General features: G+C 36.4%; 1 protein-coding gene across 28 annotated transcripts in view; it reads right to left on the bottom strand.

The window, feature by feature from the left end:
- The window catches only part of rbfox3a (RNA binding fox-1 homolog 3a), an 829,029-nt gene that overhangs the window by 515,791 nt on the left and 291,679 nt on the right, over window positions 1-21,559 (bottom strand). For all 28 annotated transcript variants that reach the window (XM_073918641.1, XM_068224793.2, XM_073918645.1 and 25 more), the window contains one exon: window positions 14,136-14,187. Coding sequence is in view for 2 of the 28 variants with exons in the window: in XM_073918614.1 (XP_073774715.1) it covers window positions 14,136-14,187 (52 nt within the window). In the remaining 26 variants the exon portion in view is untranslated. The remainder of the gene's footprint in view (window positions 1-14,135; window positions 14,188-21,559) is intronic.

The raw sequence follows: 21,559 nt of genomic DNA, 5'->3' as shown, positions 1-21,559 counted from the left end.
CACTCCCATCTCAGGAAAGCAGGGGAAGGTGGGAGGGGGCGTCAGAAAGGGGTCTCCTTCCGCCACATTCATCCATTTTTTTTGGTCGCATATCTGTCCTGCGCGTCAGCTCGCAGATTTTTATCATTATGAAAAGGCACTCTGCATATGCTGGTGGAGCTTGTGCCGGTGACAGATAGCAGAGGGACAAATAAGCCGTCGACTCTGGCTGCCGGCATTTAACACATTTCCTCTGTCGCTGAGCTGATAGCGGGTTCAATTGTCTGCGGTAATAGGCCAAAGGGAGTAAGAGCTGGCGTGCCGACATTGCCCGGAGCGGGCCCGCCGAGATTGTCTTTGGAGACTGCTGCTCCCTTTGTCCCAACGGGAAGCCGGCAGACAAGATGGTTATCCCCGCACTGTCCGAAAGCCACCGCTGTCTATTAAATCCCCTAAATTGAATTTAAAAGAGTCTCCGATTACGTTAGAATGTCTGCAGATGTCCTTGCAAAGGACCAGGGACTGGTGACCCATTGCCTAATTAAAATTCAAGCCAAAAAAAGAGTGTACTTTGATCAAATCAAACTTTAATTAGCTCAGATAACCCCCAAGCTACCTCCTAAACATTACCGACTGGAGGAATCGAGGACATTCTTCTGGAAAATTCATCATCCATGGGAAATGCGCTGTGGATATGCACAAAGGAGGATTTTTTGGCACAATTAGCATCCGCTTTAGGAAGAAGGGCTATTTTCACACACAAATGAGAATAAGACTAACCTTTGGTACACTATCATTGTCTGCTCCTTTTGCACAAACCAATGTCAAAGGTCCTGCTAGCCAGAGGTACCAGGAAAATCAAATTCGCCCAACCTTTTGGATCACTCGAGTCAGTGCTAAATAATTGATGTGGCCATTGAGACCGGTGGCAGTGGCAGTGGCAGTGATTTGATTTCGGAGCCAGTCTGAATGGGTTCAAGATCCTTACAGACACCCCGTGGAGGGCCAGTGAGAAATGTCAATCGCACCTCATCTACGGACGGGGGCTTCTCTGCTACACAGAGAGAGCGGCAATCTCCAGGCAATCTGCAGCAAGTTCACCATCCACATTTAATGAGACACACACACACACACACACACACACACACACACACACACACACACACACACACACACACACACACACACACACTAACACACACACACACACACACACACTAACACACACACACACATATACAAACACAGCCAGAGTGGTAGAACAAAGAGGTGCTCGGTTGTAGCTCTGACAAGTGTCAACTTTACTGCAACTGTGGCACGTAAGAGGATTTCCTTGATAATATGAAAGAAAAATGAGTAGATGACAAAACGGGGATATTATCATCTAATTCACTGCTGTGTTTGCCTTACATGTTTGCATGCGTGTGAAGCCAAAGTCTGTGCAAATTGTTACTGTGGTTGCTGATTTGATTTGTAGTCATAACAACACAGAAATCAACAACTAAACCAAACAACTAATGCGGCTTTTGTCAGTTTGTTAACAAAAGTGTGTACTGGAAGACTTTAAAAAGTTTTATATGAGAAATTATTTAATTGTGTGTTTATTCCTAATGCACAAAGACAAATAAACAGTGTTGGGGAAGGTTACTTTTGAAAGTAGTGCATTACAATATTGAGTTACTCCCTCAAAAAAGTAACTAATTGCATAACAGTTACTTTTTAAGGAAAGTAATGTGTTATATTACTTTTGAGTTACTTTTGCTTTACTTTCCCTTAAGCCTAGTTCACACTACAGGATTTTAAACATCAGCAGATCGCTGTGCCGTTCACACTACATGACTTGACTTTGTGTCTTTTAATCTCTGTGGTGTTCACACTACGCAACACTCCGTGAACGATCCACAAGAGGGGGGTCACACACTACATGATCTGACAACAACTCATTCCCCATCAGCTCATTCAAGCTACCAAACCACAGCCAATGAAAATTTGAGGGAGGAGTCGTCAGAAAAAGCTGAACACTATTGGCTGCTTGTGTGCTGATTACATCACTGACAGTGTTTCAAGCTTTGGAGAAAGCATTTAAAAACATCGTCAAATCAGCTGATTTATCAGCGGATTAATCACTCATCTGCAGGTTCCAGTGGATAGATACACAGAGAGTTTTTTAATTTTTGTAATTTTATAACTCTTTGAAATAAAACTAACATATTTATAACAACCTGCCGTTTTCTAACTATCAGTGTATTTCTTTCTGACATTGTTATTTTTTTTATTACAAAACAGTAAAGAACTGAGCATTTCTGCCTTAAATTACCATATTGGTTAAAATGACTGCATGCATGTCTGATTTTTTTCACTGTGACTTTAAATATGTGTGCATTTTCTTGCCTGGCAACTTCCTGCTAACCTAAACAAAACTTTCTGATGGCAAAAACATCAATTTACTTTAGATATCTTTAAAAACAGCATATTATGTGCTGTGAAATAGCTCCTGTTTGAAAGTGAAAATGAAAGCCAAGACCTTTAAGTGTTTTAGTATCTTAACTACATATTTATAGGCTGTATTACAAAAAAATATTATATTTTTAGGGTAATGGTGTCATTAAATATGATGCCAGACATTCAAAGCTTAATTTTAATATCTCAATAATAGCTTTGAATGTAAATATGTTGTGATAATATGGCGTTTCATATGAGAACGATCAGAATGAGCAGTATGGTAATTCTAATAGTTACAGAATTCTAGTTCCACTGTTAATATAGCCTACTCTCATGTCTGTGTTAGCGCAGAATGAAGCGAGTGCGCCGATGCCCATTCTGACCAATCACAGATGTTTCTGCTGAGCTCCTGAACACACAGGCACGCGGCTCATGCTGATATGCTCTCTCATTGGCTGCAGCTCGTCACTACATCTGACCACACGTGGGGTTGAGTCGGCCGACTGCTCTGGAATATTTAGCATGCTAAATGTTGGATTTCCGTCTGCGAGGTGTCGGCGACGCGTCAGCGAGCCTAGTTGATGAGTTGTTCAGTAGTTCACACATAAAGAGCGGCGAGCGCCGTGCACCCGCAGATTTCTTCCCGATCACAGCCCGATCTGTCGGCGAGCTCGTTAACTTCCAAATCGGGCTCAAATCAGGCTTAAAATCCTTTAGTGTGAACTAGGCATTACCTGCCTAAGGTTTGATCTCTTTCCAAACTTGCAGGTGTTTTTTCACCTTTTATACAGAGAAGCTGTGCATTTAACAACCACTTATAGAACCTACACCTTTATTTTCGGGTAACACTTTATTTTGATGGTCCATTTAAGTATTAGTACAACGTCTGCTTAATATCTGATGATACAGCACCTGACTATAAGAAACTTTGCAACTACATGTCAACTTACACTAACCCCAACCCCAACCCCAACCTAACAGTCTACTGTACCTTTTTTCTAATGAGAATACGTTGGCATGCAGATGCAATGTAGCTTAAATTCAACAAACGGACCATCAAAATAAAGTGTGACCCATTTTCCTTTAAGAAATGTAGGATATGGTTATATTTTGAGAACTTTCTGAGCCCAGAGCTATACATACTGTATATAGTATACAGATTAATGAAAGTATGTAATGTGTTTGCTTTGAATGTTTTGTGTTATTGGTAAATTTACTGTCCATTGAGACAGTGCTGATTTTAAGACAAGAAAAAAAAGATCCCTAAATTAAAATAAATCTTTGAGCTTTATACGTTGATTATATTGCTTCAGGTGCATAGACGGTAAAAGATATAGACGTAGTATCCGTGACGTCACCCATAGGTTTATGAAGAACCCAAAAGAAGCTACCAGTAGGCGTGGGCAACCGTCGCTATTTTGTTTGCGTGTTATCGCACCAACTGGGGGACACCAAACAAGGGTAAAGAGGCAGAGCGTGAGCGGAGCTACAGACGCCGACTGGCATGTGCTCTTAATAATGCAAAATTAATATAACCTTATATAAACAAAACGGATGAGTTATTAAAAAAATTAACCCCCCACACAATTGTCATGAAGGGTAATATTTAGCTATTCAGACCAAAATCGCTCTTTGTACCAGCCTGTAAACACATTTTTTTTCTGCTGTAAAGTTGGCCGTTTGAACAGTGGGCTCAATAAAAATATGCTCCATATGGATCCAGGACTAGTGGAATTTCGATGAATAGCAGTTCCAGTTACTTCCGTGTTGGCTTCCTGCGGAAGAGCGGAAGGTTGCCGCTTGTTCACATGGCCTTAACAATTTTGTAAATCATTTCCCAAAAAAGAAAACATCTTACGACTGCATATTACAAAAAGTAGTCACTTCTACAGTAACATTAAACAGACTGCATCTCCTCAACAATAAAAGCAACAACCATTTTTTTTTTTTTTTTTAGTTAGTAGAATTAATTGTTTTACCTAGAGACTTTGAACAGATGTAGTTTTTTTAGTCTCAGGCCTTTGTCTGTTTCTAACTGTAGTGATAACGGGCAATTTGCCAATGAATCATTTGTTTTAACCGGATCTTCTAAGTGAACTGGTCGAATAAGTTTATTAAATTGAATTGTTGTGAAACGGTCACGTAAGTACTAATACAGGGATTCTCAACCGGTGAACCGCGAGATTAAAAATTAAAGCCTAAAATGACTATACTTATGTACTATACTGTAAAAATTATTAATGTAAGGGCACTTCGGTAATGTAATGACTTCGGATTTGGACAGCCTTACTGTAAAATAAAGACTTAACCGTGGCTGCACATCCAACCGCTGCATGTCAACTCAGACTCTACATGCTCAGCTGTATAAAGTATACCGTCACGCAAATGTAAAGGTAACGATGATTAGAGTCATAACTAGTTCGTGCGTGACTCGTATCAGAGTCACACATCTCCGTTGATTCACAAATTATTCATACTCTCTTTGTGTGAACTCTTTAAAATATCAGTATATTTGTCCAAATTAGTGTTTTATAACGCAAGAGCAAGTGTTTTTAAAACAGATGTGCACCCATACAAGAGGATTTAGCTGGACTCGGTGGTGTTTTAGTGAACGGCTGTTCACAACTGTCAGCGAACTCCTATTAAACAAATAAATGTTTGATTTTTTTTTCAGTTTTAATTGATATGATCAATAATAGATGAATAGTAGTCAGTCCAATTCAAAGCAGCAGCTTTTTTGTCATCTCATGTTGTCCTGTCAGGTTTATTTATTACAGAAAATACCAACACAATCTCACGGCGATTCGTAACTTTTTCATTTAGTGGCTAATTCGTACGAATTTGTACGATCTAATTTGTACATTTTAGTATGATTTGCTCATCCCCCAATGACGGTTGGGTTTAGGGGTGAGGTTAGGTGCCACGCCTCCTTTTTAAAATTACGACTGAACTCATACGAATTCGTACGAATTAGCCACTAAACTGCCAAAACGTAAAATACTTACGTTTTCTCGTGAGATCAGGCTGAAAATACTCAATTGTAAAACTTAGTTGTAAAAAAATACCTGAAGAATTCAGGATCTTTGAATCTGTGAGTTAAATTGTTATACTCCGTGTTAATATAATTGTTACATATATAAATATATATATAGTTTCCTTTTGGCGAAGGGGTGGCGCAGTAAGTGGCACAGTAAGTAGTGATGTTGCCTAACAGCAAGAAGGTCGCTGGTTCGAGCCTAGGCTAGGTCAATTGCCGTTTATGTGTAGAATTTGCATGTTCTCAAGGCATTCGTGTGGATTTCCTCCAGGTGCTCTGGTTTCCCCCACAGTCCAAAGACATATGGAACAGGTGAATTGGGTAAGCTAAATTGTTCGTAGCGTATGAGTGTGAATGAGTGTATATGGATTTTTCCAGAGATGGGTTCTGTTGGAAGGGCATCCGTTGCGTAAAACATATGCTGGATAAGTTGGCGGTTCATTCCGCTGTGGCGACACCAGATTTATAAAGGGACCAAGCTGAAAAGAAAATGAAGGAATGAATGAATGTTTAATTTTTTGTATAAAATGCTGAAGAAAAATAAGATAATAATAGTATAAGAAAATATATGTTTTGCTAATAAATAAATAAAAAAATAAAAAAAAATCTCTAGACAATCAGTTTAACAAGTAATGTCAGACGTGGAGATGGACAAGGGGTTGAGAACTTCTGTACTACCGGATACACCCATCTGACCGACTCATCTGCTGTGAAAAAAAAAAAACCTGATGATGATGATGAGTGTGAGCCAACTCTCTGTTCACCTGCAGCACACTCTCTTATTGAGTGTGTGATTCAACCTGACTAAGGTAATTTTTATTCTGTAATATATTTTGTAAAAGCCAGTGAAGCAAGGTAAAAAGCAACTTGCGCTACATTTTTTAAAAAAGTAACTCAAATAATATGACGTAATGTAAAGTAATGTGATATATTACTCGCTACTTTGGAAAAGTTATATTATTTAGTAATGTGCGTTACTTATAATGCGTTACCCCCAACACTGGAAATAAATAAATGCTCAGGTTAAAGTTTTTCATCTGCTGTACTGTGAAAGGGCCTAATCTATTTGTGATTCCATCACATATGTTGGGAGTGTCGCGCAAATTTATAAATCTAATGGAATGGAACAGACATGTTGTCTTGCAGATTTATTTCATGTTACTTTATGAAACTTCCATATGTTCTGCTGAGCATCTGACAAACTGGAATTGTCACACTCGCGCGGTTCATTTTCGGGCCGACGTGATGAGTAACGCCACCCTTGTAATTCCTTTCAGGTATTCAGGCAAATTCTGCACAAGCAGACGAGCAGTTTGCAAACACCTGGGATTTGAGCCTTCTGACTGGCGGAGGCTAACTTAATCATCTATAATTGGTGGAGTGGTTCTCATTTATAGTGACTGACAGCATCGATCTGTCTCAAAGGTAAGCCATCAGGCCTAATAAATAAAGGAAAAGAAACAAGTAGTCACATTCCAAATGAGCAGAAAAACGGCAACATAACACAATGTAAAAACCAGACCCGCATCATATCTTATTGAGGAGCGAGTCTAATCCCCAGAAACAGAGAGGCTAGATATCGATGTGCATGATATTAAATTTAAAAAACTTGGGACCTTAAATAATTTAAGCGTGAAAGATCACAGAGTATTTGATCTAGTCTCTGTATCAAAACTACATTACACAGGGCAAAAACTGTGACAGAGCCTCAAAAAGAACTTTACACTGTCTCGCAGCAGAAATGTCACAACATGAGGGCTTTCGAGATGCTGGAGGGGTGTTACTGGTGCATGGATTCACTCTCTAAAGATTTCAGAGAGGCATGTGCTCACACATATGGTGGAATGCACAAGGATAGGATGTTTTGTGTAGCTCAGAAGAAAAAAATAACATGCATTTGAAAAATCCAATTTTTTTTTTTTTAATGGAAGTTTGCATGCATTATGGTGTATTGTATGCAATATAATAATGATAATTATTTAAACAATAAATAAAAAATATATTAATTATTTACTCTAGGCCATTCATGTGTTCTTTAATTAATGCAATAGCATTTTGTTTACTGGATTAGTGTTAATATATTAATGCTTGTTTAACATTCCAAATTGTAAATTAATTTCTTGATGTATTATAAACTAGGGTGAGACATTATTTTCTATTAAAGCTGGAAGTTATTTTCATAATAGCAATTCTTACAGTTACCTTAATTGTACTGAAATTGTAATACAGTAAAATACAATGAAACAATGCAATCCATCAGTCACTAAAGGCTTACTTGTTCCAGACCTTGGACGCACTGTTCACTGTTTTTTTTTTTTTTTAACAATTCAGTGTTTACAAATAAATTACATCAAAAAGAACAAGAGTAATCTTGACAAACTTTACATCAGTGTAAAGCTACAACCCTCAAGTAGCCATTGTAGCTAGTTTGTTCTACAATGGAAAGCTTAGAAATAACATATTTGCTAAATTTGTCTAAGTTGTACAGTACACACTTATTAAGTATGGCGTAAATATCATCTTGATAAGAAGATTAATTGCTGTACATCACGGTTTATTCTGAAAACTAAGAATCCTCAGAACAACATCCCATCTAACACATTGGGCTCGATTTTGACGATCCAGGCGCAAAGTGCAAAGCGCAGAGCACAAAAGCAATAAGGGCATGTCAGAATCCACTTTTGCTATTTTAAGGACGGAAAAATCCACTTTGCACCGTAGCGCATGGTCTTACAGGGTTGAGCTTATTCTTCTAATGAGTTATGTGTGTGTTTTGAGAATAAACTAATCAGAGTCTCATCTCCCATTCCCTTATTGACCTTATTCTACAATGCGGAAGTGCGCCTGTTTTCGCGATTGTCTTAGAACTTCCGTTTCAGTCGCCTATGGGAGAAATGACAAGGAATAATAAACGGCAAAAAACGGTCTTGCTACTACAAACAAATGTTTGCATGACTATACAGACCAAGTAGAATAATATAACAAGGAAATATCAGTTTGCAACATCAAACAGCGAAACGAGCAGTTTTTAATGTCTAAAAATGAATGGAAGTGAATGAGACCGGAAGTCTCGTGCCAAAAAGATTCAAATGGCAGCGCCCACTCGTCTGCGGAGAATAAGGTCAATAGAGCCAGTTGTGCTGCGTCATACCGTATTTGCTATTTACATGGCGGACTTTGTAAGTGGAAAACTGTACACTTAAACAGAGCATCTACAGCGCGAGAATGAGAGATGAGCCTCCTCCTTATTTACTTTCACTCTCTTGGATAGGGAAACGTGTTGTACGTACAGAGATCTATAAGCCGATACATAATTGATTTAGTTTGTTAATCGCAAATATTTGTTTCAAAACAATTTATAAATTCAGTTCTAATTTCCAGCAAACGAATAAATGAATAATAATAACAAAGTGTGTTCAAAAAACTAAATACACATGCTGTGCCCCATATGGTCTAAAACCTGATAGATGGACAAATCTAAGCTTGTTTTTGATAAAAAAAGTAAATATGGATATAATAAATAATATTGCTAATAATAATAACATTATACAAAATCAAATTGTTATGAATAAACTGAAAAAGCCCCCAGAGATGAAGAAGGCATGAAAATATGTTTTTTTATGTAGGCTAAAAATAATATTTTTTGTAATATTTTAATCCTTTAATTCTTTTTCATTTGTAAAGATAGTTGCGTATTGCTGTATACCCTGTTTGTATGAAGCAATGTGTGAGGAAGGTGCACAACTAACGCGCTCTGCCCTGGACAATAGACCAGCTTTGATTTGATCTATTGTACAGTCTATTTAAGTTCCTCAAAACAGCAACGTGCCAGCAATGCGCCTCAACACGCCTCCTTTTATAGACCAGAACGCCTATGGGTGCACATACGAGCACAAATGCATTTGCTATTAAAACAGCGTGCTGCAAAAAGTCAAAAAGACTCTTGCGCCAAGCTGAAACTAGCAAACAACAACTGCGTCACGCCTTGCGCCGGGTGTATGACAGGGCCCACTTAGTCCACCAACACAATAGCGAACAGTTATTTGTTTGTTTATGTCACTGTTGCTGCCAGAGATCAGTTGTTTACATTGTTTACTATGTTACTTAAATGCGAAAACGGTGGTTTTTTGTACTTAAAAACAAGACGATGTAATAGCTTACAGTGTTACAAATAAATTGAGACTACAAACTGATTAAAAAGTCAAAGTTATAGTTAATAAAATCTAAACAAAGCAGTTGAGTGTTTTGTCAGTCAGTCCCTTTTAGCCAGTAACTTACTTTCTAGTTGACTGATGGAGAATTTAGCCAATGGGTTCATGATCTTTTAAAATATGGTGACATTTATTCCTTTATTGAATACGTTTTTGTTTCATTGGTCTTTTTGCGCAATCATTGGTTCAGTGACCTGTCAATCATTATGTGACATGACTAGTAGGTATTAAATTTAAAGCAATAAATTCAAGGTAACAGAGCTCATACCACATCTACAGTATACATCAAGTTTGAACTCCTTACAAGATTTTGAGTGGAAAACAAAGTGTGTGCTGAAAAAAAAAATCATTTAATTTGAAGACATCAACATGCCACAAAAAACAAACTATACATCTGGTTCATTTGACAATAACAGAAAAAAAGACCCTCAGAGATAAAAACAGAAATTCGAGCACATGATACTAGCTAGGCTTCTGTGTGCTTTTTCCACACGAAAAGCTGGGATGCATTTTGTCTGATTCCACTGTACTCAAAAAAGCTTGAGGCAAAATACATGACCAGAGTAGGTTACTGGTTTGTATCACGATTAAACCTCTGCAATGCTATCGCCGAGCCTTGGGGATCTTTTAGCGAAGAATCGCCTCCGGAAACAATCTTTTGTCTGTACAGATTAACCAGTGAAACATCTCTCATCCAAATTCACCTTGAAAGCCCTGCACCTCTCGAGGAGAATTTCACCTTTCCAGTGCTCTTCCTCGCTCTGTGTCATCAGGCCTGAGGTTTGGGCCAGAGTGTGTTCCTTCCCCTTCAATTCACCACATCTCAATGGCCATCCAAGTCATGCGCAAGAACCAGGCTCTGAGCAATGACTAACAAATTTGTTGAGGAGAAAGTAATGTTAGGTTTGCTGACATTGGCAAGCTATGCCATGCGCTCAGACTGCAGAGAAAAGCAAGAGATAAATTATAAGCCTCGCACATATATCTTTGTTTCTTTTATTGTATGAATCGAATCAATAGCACTATTTGGAGTTTTTTTTTTCCTTTTTCTTTTTATGATACAAGACACTTTCCTTTTTTAAGACATAACAACAGTCTGCTCGAGGTTAGATAGTCTTATCCTTACTCAGCACTTCCAGTGAAACTTTCTTTTGTGATGTTAGGCATAATAATGTATCTTCTGGAACAGCTCAATTTCTGTTTAGCAAATAGGTAACACTTTAGGTTCTCTATGTAATCTTTAATGCGATACCATATATATGTATCATAGTGGATTAGCTGTAATTTCTATATATATATCTGTACTAATGCATGTTTAACATCTCAGTTATGAATTTGTTAAGGACGTGTCTTATGAACCACAGTCAGAAATGACATTTTCTATTAAGGGACAATGTTTGCCTTTTAGAATTAATTTTAACATAATTTTTTGTTCTACATTCATAAGACAGACTAGTAGGATAGAATAAAGTGTCAATTAAAAAGTCCAATATTTTATTAGTTGAACCCAATTGTGATGTATATTTAAAGGTTGCAGTCTCTAGAACCATGCAGGTGTTCAGAACGGAACTGCTCTTGGAGATGTTATGCAAAAAACTCCTATTATAAAAACTGAATATGTGAAATAAAGCAACTTACACTTTCTGAAATGTGCTGTTTATGAGGAGAGAATTACTGCATTCAACAAAACTATGGCACTTTCAGTACTGATTAACCTGAATGCCTCTGATTGGCTACTACATTCACATGCTTAATGGAATGTGATTGGCTCAGAAGGCTCAAGGGTCTCATTTATAAACATGGCTAACACACAAAACATGGGGGTGGAAATGGGGTGAAATGTTCCCATGCAAAAAGTTGTGATCTATAAAAAACTAACTTGATGGAAAAATATAGGAAAAGTACACTGAAAAAAAGCATTGGATTCACTACATTTTTACGGTATGTAAGTGGTTCCAAATCATTTATATAGGCTGAATAACAAACTAATTAAGTTAAGCATTACTAAAGTTAATTAGATTGTTTAATTTCAACGCATATAAATTGTTTGCAACCACTTAACTTAAGAAAAAAATAGTAAATTTAATGAATCTTTAGTTTTTTCAATGTAAACATATTTAACTTAACTATCGACTTTCTAATGAAATAAAGGTTTCTAAGCAAATGTTATAAATCAGACCACATGTCTGTAATCTATTAAAGGTACTCATAAAAATACTCATCTGAAAAGATTTTAGTGTTACTTGGGGTTATAACAAGACTTTAGAACTGTTATGACTTGAATAAATATGAATAAAGAAATAAAATAAAGAAATAAAGAAATAAGTTGTATTGTATTCAATGTCAATGAAGTATCCTTGCCTTAAAGAGTAACAAACAAGCAAACAAGCAAATAAATAAACAAACAAACAAAAATTTTATTTAATGCGCACAACACGCTTCTTTTTTTTTTTTTTTTTTTTTTTTTTACAATTCACTTTAATTGCAACATCCAATAGTTCGGTTTAATTATCCATGGGGATTTTCATCCTATGATCTTAAATTTGTGAGACATTTGTTTGTTAATTTTCAGGGCTTGATTTCCCATTTCAAAACCTTTTATGAACAGTAGTATGTTTATTAATGAACATTAGCCTAGATTAATAGATGCCTATGATGATGATAATAAGTAAGGATATGTTTACACTGCAAGGCTTAGTGCTGAAATCAGATTTGTTCTCATTGCCGTTCACACTGTTGTTATAAATGTGGCCAAAATCAGATTTCCAATGTGAACAGATACTAAACTAACCCGCATGCTTAATAGTACAACTACGCACAGCACAAAATGTCTAATTATGCACACAATGTGTATCTTGTATGAAGTGAATAAAGCACTTTGTCAAATTATGTTAATTTTAATATAATTAATGCAGTTTTCAAAGACAACCACTGTGTTTTTTATGACCTGTAAATAGTTGTTTTCCAAGTGCTAATGTTCATTTTAATGTTTGAAATCTGAAATAAAGTGTTTTGTGATCGAAAACACTGATAATTTGTCATTTATGACAAGCGCACGTCTCTCTGACCATCGGTGTGTAGTGAACTCTTTAAGGGTTAATGAGCAGCCAGTCATTTAAAAAAATGAACAACCTTAACTTTTGGTAAAGTATTTGCCCTGTGTACTATTCTGCTACGCTGCTGAGAACTCGAGGATGTTTGCAGCACAAACCAGCAGAGAATAATGACGTGTCAATCAATAATAATGTGAAAGTCACATGATTTTCTGCATAACCGTTCACACTCGGATTGCAAAACACCAGATCTGTATCAGATTTAATACCACATATGAAAGTGGCACAAATCGGAATTAAAAAGATCAGATTCCATGTGGTTTGGGCTGTTCACACTGTTATGACAAAAACAGATCTGAGTCACATGTGGGTTGTTCAGCATTAGTCCATGATACCCAATGCATTATCTTAACCAGCGAACCAGTCAAACAAATGTTCTGCAAAGTTTTCCTTGCTTTAATTAATTCAATTTATAATGTTACAAAGACAACCTTATAAGAAAAATAAAAAGCCTGAAGAATCTGCCCTCATTTATCCATGCATATTTACACCAAACAGAAACACTGTTTCCTTTGCTTTTTAGCTTGTGTCACTGAATTAAGCCCGGCTGCCATTAATTCGCCACCCTGTGTGTTTATCACCTGCAGGCCTTGTCTAAAAAGTGCTCTCCTAAATTGCCAGTTAGCAGATAAAGGCATTTTGTCATGGGGCAGGATTTGTAATTTCAAGGTATAATAAATTATCAAAATATTAAGGTATGTAAAAATTTCAAAAAGAAAGAAAAAAAAGAAAGCAGCAGCAGCATGTGTCTAAATGTGAACGGCCTCCAGCTTTGCTCTGTAATAGAATCTTGGACTTTTCCTACGTAAATTGACGGATATAATTCAAATGAGCTGAAGCGTTTTAAGGTCAGAGGAATATTAAATTCATGCAGCACTGACAAAAATTGTCTGAGAAGAAATAAGAAACTATAAAACACTTTCCACCTGCATATACTCAATATTCACCACGTAATACTGTGTTTACACTCACGCAGATGGCGGAACGGCGTTAATGTCCACGTCAACTTACATAAAAAGATTCATGCCTTTTTTTATTTACCGTGTATGAAATTAGCTTCATATTCAACAGCTTTTCATCCACACTCAACGCTTTCAAACACACACAGCACAACTTTTACAGCCCTGGTCCAAAGATGTGTCAATCACGCAGACCTCAACTCTCTAAACTCTGACAATCACACATAAATTCGGCAATTTCTATCTCCATTTTTCCCTTTCTTTCCTCTCATGCATCACACATTCGACTGTCCTCCTCCAAAACAGATAAGCGCAGAACGCGGAAAAAGCAAACCACGACCACGGAAATTCTCTACACGGTGTCGATCAGTAAAATTAGCATGACAATACTCACTGTGGGGAGAAGGGGGCAGTCGGAGCGTGGCAAGTCACTCTGTCCGATGAACCTGCACGAGCGAGAGAAAGAGAGAGAGAGAGAGAAAGAGAGAGAACAGTCAGCTGTGAAAGCACAGTTAAGAGAAGGGAGGGGTGACGAAGAGCCGGCACACACAGAAAAACACAAGAAAAGAAAACTGAAACACGGAGGAGAACGAGGATGAAGCCGAACGGTAGGAGAGAAATTGGAAGGCAGCGGAGGGAGGGGAACATGTGATGAGAATAAAGGACACGTGGGAAGATGCTGTACTTTTAAAAGTTCCACACACGTTTGGGAGAGTTTTCTTACTGTTAGTCAGTCATGTGACTGGGTGAACCAGATACCTTATTTAACCTTGCAGTCGGAGTTTGATTGTTTACTAGAGCAATAGCGGCAAGCAAATAATGAGCTTTATTGCGCTTTGCATGGCAATACAACATGCTTTTTTTTGCAGATTTAATGATTTTTGGGGCGCGATAATGAAATGATTTACACAGAAATGTAAATTGTGGCATTATTTACTCACTCTTTTGAAAGCCTTATGTTGTTATGTATTGCTTGTGGAACACAATATAAAAACTTTTCAAAGAAACTTCATATTTAAAAATACCTCTTTGCTGGCAAAAGCACAGTAGAAGTACTTAATTGAGGACTTATGCCTTATAAATGATTATGTGATAAACAGGACAACATTGTCATTGCTAATTTTAAAACCTATAGATTTTTTTCACCTTCATTGCAGTTTCCAATTATATGTCAAATGTACGAGGTTGAACATTATATGAACCACAAAAAAGCATAAGTCTTAGGCACTCAAAAAAGTGTTTCCAAAGAACATCGAAACAGCACTTTTTGCTTGATTTCGGATTTAAATTAAATCAACAATTCTTTACTGATGTGGTTGTTGTTGTATATACTGTATTTGCCGGGTGTGATTTTGCCAAGTAAGATACAACCCTGGATTAACATCTAAGATGAACCTCGAACATCATTTATTTTCGCCAACCTTAACTGTAAATTTTACCCAAAATCAGAGGAGGTCAATAGTCGTATAACAATAATAGATGATAATGTACATAAACTGTAAGTCTAAACTTAATCTAAACTGTAAACCTGTTCCTCAAAACGGATTGGAATGTTGTTTTAGGATTTCAGGATAAATATAGATGTACAGTCAAGCCTGAAATCACACACACACACACACACACACACACACACACACATATATATATATATATATATATATATATATATATATATATATATATATATATATATAATTTATTTATTTTTTTGCAAATCTAATGCAAAGGAATTAATTTACACAGAATTACCACATCTATTTTAAAGATAGGCATCACAGTGATACAGTGGGTAGCAAGATCACCACACAGCAAGAAGGTTGTTGGTTCAAGCCCTGGCTGGGTCAGTTGGCATTTCTGTGTGGGGTTTGCATGTTCTCTCTGTGTTTGAGTGGGTTTCCTCCGGGTGCTCCGGTTTCCCCCACAGTCCAAAGACATGTGCTATGGGTGAATTGATCAAGCTAAATTGGCTGTATGTCTGTGAATGAGTGTGTATGGGTGTTTCCCAGAACTGGGGTGCAGCTGAAAGGGCATCCGCTGTGTTAAACATTTGCTGGATAAGTTGGCGGTTCATTCCGCTGTGGTGATCCCTGATGAATAAAGGGACTAACCTGAAAAGGTTGAAATAGCAGGTTGAAAAAATGAATGAATAATTGAATAAAGATATAAATATGTATCTCACATTAAAAACCTTTTATATTGAGTTAGTGCTTAAACACACACACACACACACACACACACACACACACACACACACACACAAACCAACACATTCCCTCGTTTTAAAGGGTATCCAATTTCATTGGGAATTAAAATCTCAACCTCATACACAATGTTGTAACATCCAGGAAAACCGATGTATTGATTGTTTCAGGATGCTGGACATTTCACTGTGTTTGGAGTAGTCAGATGTACACACACATACTGTACGTATACATATTCATGTTTAGAACAGCAAAGATGTATTATTTTTGTGTTAAATATTCCCTCAATCTCATATTAACAGGGCAGTGTTTGTCTTGAATATGTGAGTATGTGGGTTTTGACAGTTCAATTAAAGCACTATATCTCTGAACTGCCTTTATAAAGCAACAACACTTTTCTGTCTCTACTGTTGTCCACTCTTTCATACTGGTTCCATTCTTTTTTCGAGGTGTTTTATCTGTAGAGACAGTGCTGCTACTAACCAACCAACTAAATGCAATATAAAATATTAATAATAATAGAGTAAAAGTATTAATACATATGTGAATGCAAGCAGTTCTATAATAAATTGTGTGTGTGTGTACTTTGAAGCACATAACTTGAAATAGCAAGAACACACCAATACTGAAACTTTATTACTAATACAGGCCTTGCCTTAGTTGCTGGGAATTATTTGTAGTTGAAAAAGTAGACAAATATGTTCCCATCAGGAAACTTAAGGCTACAATCAGTGTTTTAAAGTAGATTTTGTTTAGAGTAGATTTTGCGCTGTATAAAATGACATATTTTTCTTGGCTCAACCAACAATAAAAACACTGAAAGCATATGACATCAGTGGCTAGGTTTGAAGGCAGATTTTTCATGTCTACTATAAACCCATAAAAGAGGAAAATAAAGTTATGAAAAAAGAACTTGCACTTAAGAAAAGCCAATGTTTTCATATCACTATTACTAATAATGCGTTCAACAGAACTCATGTTTACAAAAACTCAACACTATCAATGGAATAATCTGGTTAATATGACTAATCACAAAGTTGACAAATCACCCACTTATACATGACCACTTACAGTCCCAAGCACATCAAATCAAATGTACAACAATGACCAATGAGTAAGCTGATTTCAAGATGAATTTATTTACCTACTTTGGTGGAGTGTTTATGGAAAGTTATTGACTAATAGTTTCAGAAGGTGTAAATAATAGAGTGCATTAGTGCCTGTTCACTTTTTTCAGCAGCTTTGGTTTCCTAAAACAATTCTTCAAAAGTCTTTGTGAAAGCCTTTTAAGACATGAGCCAAAACAAATTGGTCATTATGAGGAGCATCAGAACATTACAAGCTTATCTTAAACAAAGTCTATGCATATTCAAAGAAAAAGCATGGAGAAAAATCTGCATATCCAACTCATGAAGCACTGCAAATGAAATGATTTAAAAACAAATAAAAAATAGATAGAAAATAATAATACATTCATTCATTCATTTTCTTGTCGGCTTAGTCCCTTTATTAATCTGGGGTCGCCACAGCGGAATGAACCACCAACTTAAAATAATAATAATAATAATAAATTAAAATTGTTGGTCGCACCTACAAAATCATATTGAAAAATGTGAATATACAAATTTATACACATTTAAATACCATATACAGCATCATAGATCTGCACAATTTAGCTTATTAATTAAGATTAATTAAGATTATTTTAACAAAGCAGTTAAAAGTCAATGAACAACCCCAGAGCTCACATCAGGTCTGTTGTTAATGTTTAGAAGTTATTGCTCGTTTCTAAGAGAAAATGAATGGAGCTTTTCTGCTGTGCCAGCAACAGTTTGCCTAAGAAAATACTAATCCATAACAGCATAAAAAAAACCCGAAATAAAACACTGTAATACTTGTTGTGTACCGGTGAATCCATATGCCATGAAATCTCTGTATACATCAAATAAAACCGGAACCTGAATTTCCATTGGACTTCTTTTCCTCCTCATTTCAGGAGACCACAATGCAACAAGGTTCTATCTTCTTCTCTGATGTGTGTGCATGTGTGTGTATGTGTGTCTCCTTCTCTCCTCAAGTGACAAAAGCAAGACCCCATTCCTAATCTGACCCCAAAACAGCAACGAAATCCCCCCGGCCTTATCATCCTCAGCCTGGGCTCTGTTCTCGCTCTTCTTTCATATCCCCTGCCTCTCTTTCTTTCTTTCATTCTCTCTCTCTCTCCGTCACTCTCCATTGCATCTTCTCTCCCCAGTATAACCTCTTCCTCTGTCTCCTTCTCTCTGTAAACGGCTTTCAGCCGAGCAGAGATTACCTAGACCATGCTCTTCAGAGCAGCTTCAAAAAGGGTGCTGTGGGCTGCCAGCCTGGATAACGCCCCCCTCCCACTTCTGCCCGGGTGGAGAGAGGGAAAGTCACAGGAAGAGTGTCTTGGAAAATGTTTGCAGAGAAAGAGAGAAAAGAAATACAGTAGATGCAGAGGATGTCATATGATAGTAATATTCACACAATGCTTGGAACTGATGAATATTATTCACTAACTGGAGTGACTCCTGAATTTTCCTGTTCACTCAACAACTTCAGGACAGATCTGAATATTTGAGAATGCAAAGTTGAAGTGAAATGATCATTTTGTTATTTTTTTTAATAACATAAAATATAATAAAATTTACTAAACCAACATTAAATATATCAATGAATATTATATTTTTGAAATCATCAAAAATATACATATTAATAAAATAAAATAATTCATTCATTTTCTTTTCGGCTTAGCCCCTTTATTAATCAGGGGTCACCACACTGCAATAAATCGCCAACTTATCCAGCATATGTTTTACGCAAAGGATGCCCTTCCAGCTGTAACCCATCAGTGAGAACCACCTATACACTTTTATTCACACACATACACTACAGACAATTTAGCCTACCCAATTCATCATTAACGCATATCTTTGGATTTGTGGAGGAAACCAAAGCACTTGGAGGAAACCCACACAAACACAAGGAGCAAACTCCTCACAGAAATGCCAACTGACCCGGCCGAGGCTTGAACTAGTGACCTTTTTGCTGTGAGGCGACAGCATTACCTACTGCGCCACTGCAACGCCCAAACTAAATAATACAAAATAAAATATGTATTCAAAACTTAGATTCAGCGACTAAGTCACTCCCAAATACAGTTTTTGAAGCTCACTTAATTTAACTATATAATGACATTATCTTTTAACATATTTATCACTCTTAAACCAGGTAGACATCTGTATTCTGCTGCTGTGTCTACACAAACACTGTGGGTACAACTGAAATGAATTAAATGCATATCTCTACTAACTATATAGCTTCAATTAAAAACATACTGAACTTTGACAACTTACCAGTGATTTAGTTTAGTATGTTGGGGTGATGATCTGTGATTAGAAACAAACTCAAAGCAGTTTTGTTCACTTTTGACCCACATTACAGGTTGACCCTACAAATCATTAACATGATGAAAGCTTAATTTATTAGCTGAGATACATCTGTGATTCACAGAAAAAAAGGGCAAACAGTGAAAACACTGTAATAATGGCACCAACGCAATAGCCAGGAAATAAGTGCTATGTAATTTAACTTAAGGTTGATGTAGGATAATATTTATCTTAACCAAGTTTATTGTCCACTATGATAAATACAGCAACCCTGAACTTCCTCCGTAGCATTAAAACATTGAGAGGGGTGTGCATAAGTCAATCATCTTAAAGCTCAACCAATAGTGAAAGTTTAGGGCGTGGTTAACTCTAAAAGGCGGAGCCAAATGGTGTAGAATCCTGGTTGGCTTGTTACCAGGGGAACAAACTCAGATTGGCTTAGATAAAAGTATGGTCAAGAATAAAAGACTTGCCAAAATATGCAAAAACTGACAGTGATAAACCAAGGACAAACACTGGCCGATGCTTTTAAAAAATATTTGGATGGAATTTTGGGGATTTATTCAATAGTTTCTTCTCAAGAGGAAAGCTATACTGACATTTTATTTTTTGCCACACAACAGAGCTGTTTACTGTTAAGTCCCATATACACTAGTAGAATATTGTTGTCACAAGGGAGACGCTGACAACAGACGTATGGATCCAAAGTCAGGTTTATTAGAAAGGTCAGGCAAGCAACAGCCACAACCTGGGCAAACGGGTGTATGCAGGCAAATCCAAAGTTGTTGTCATTTAACAGGCAAACGATAAATAAAGGTGACAAGGTATCAAAATGAGAAAACAAAGCAGAGATCACAGACGGAAGGACCAGACTGAGCAATGAGAGTCTCAAAGTGAGCCATATGTGTAGTGTAATCAGTCTATGAGCAGCATCAGCTGTGTGAGTCTAGACAATGGAGACTTGGAGCAGGTGTGTGTGTTTGTTGCATGACAGGACTTGTAGTTCATATTGAGATAGGATTGTAGTCCTTGTAAATATGAATGTTCTCCAACAATCTATGAAGGTCAGATTGCGGGTGATTGTGACAATTGTACATATGATAAATAATCTTAATCATTTGTGATGTAGGGGGTTTTTGGGCGTCAGAGAAGTGCTAACATGTCTTCACATTTGTGATCTTTTTTACTTTCAATTTAAAAATATTAATGGCTAAAATCTATGACATTGCATTAGGCATAAACTGTGCTACAAAAATACTGTATGTAAGCAGCAGGATTTTTTACATATTTACACATTTATAAAGAAAAAGGTTATGAATAGGGTTAGTAAAAGAAAAAAAAACATATCTTAGTTATATGTTATGTCAATTAAATTTGAATGCAAATATAATATTGTTTGAGGTGTTTTGTTGACAGCATGACATTACCAAAATGTTATAATTTGTCATAAATCTGTCGTCATGAGTCCATTATAATTGTGTCATGTACATTAATCTGATCACTTTTTTTTAATTGGAAAATGTCTAAATACCTGGTCAAATCATTTTATAAAGACATCATTAATATTTAATGACGTTTTAATCCTAATTCAATAATTAAATATATATATGAATATATATTTATATATAAATGAATATATATTTAATATATATTCATTTATGTTATAAAGATAATAACACAATTGTAATGGCCTTATTACAATCATGTTTATGACAGATTTATGGCAAGTTATGTTGTCCTAGAAAAGTTAAGACAATAAAATCTGAAAAATCATCATCTTTGTCTTAAAAATTACTGCAAATAACAAAGCAAATGAAGACATTTGTCGAGAGCATAAAATCTCATTCATAATATGACATGTCATGTCATGATTATAAAGGTTTCCTGACAGTCTTAAAAAAACCCAAATTAAATTGAAACAAGGCCAGAAAACAGAGAGAAACAATATTTTCAAAAAAATACATGTTCTAAATGTGAAAGACAACAGTTAAAAAAAAAAAAAAAAAACACAACTTCATGTCACCTCTAATATAAGACAAAAATAACACAACCCTACAAGCACCGTCCAAACTGCAAGGCAACCCACAGACCAAACACTTTAACACCTGTAAATTAACACACTAATTCAAGATCTTTCAGCATTAAATGCCTCCTTTTAGCATTAGGCTTTTTTTACATCCATAAGCACAGTTCAGAAAAGCCTAATC

The sequence above is a fragment of the Danio rerio genome, chromosome 12 (assembly GCF_049306965.1).
Source record: "Danio rerio strain Tuebingen ecotype United States chromosome 12, GRCz12tu, whole genome shotgun sequence".
Lineage (NCBI taxonomy): Eukaryota > Metazoa > Chordata > Actinopteri > Cypriniformes > Danionidae > Danio > Danio rerio.
Note: the sequence above shows the minus strand (reverse complement) of the source record. Positions and strands in the feature narration are given on the sequence as shown.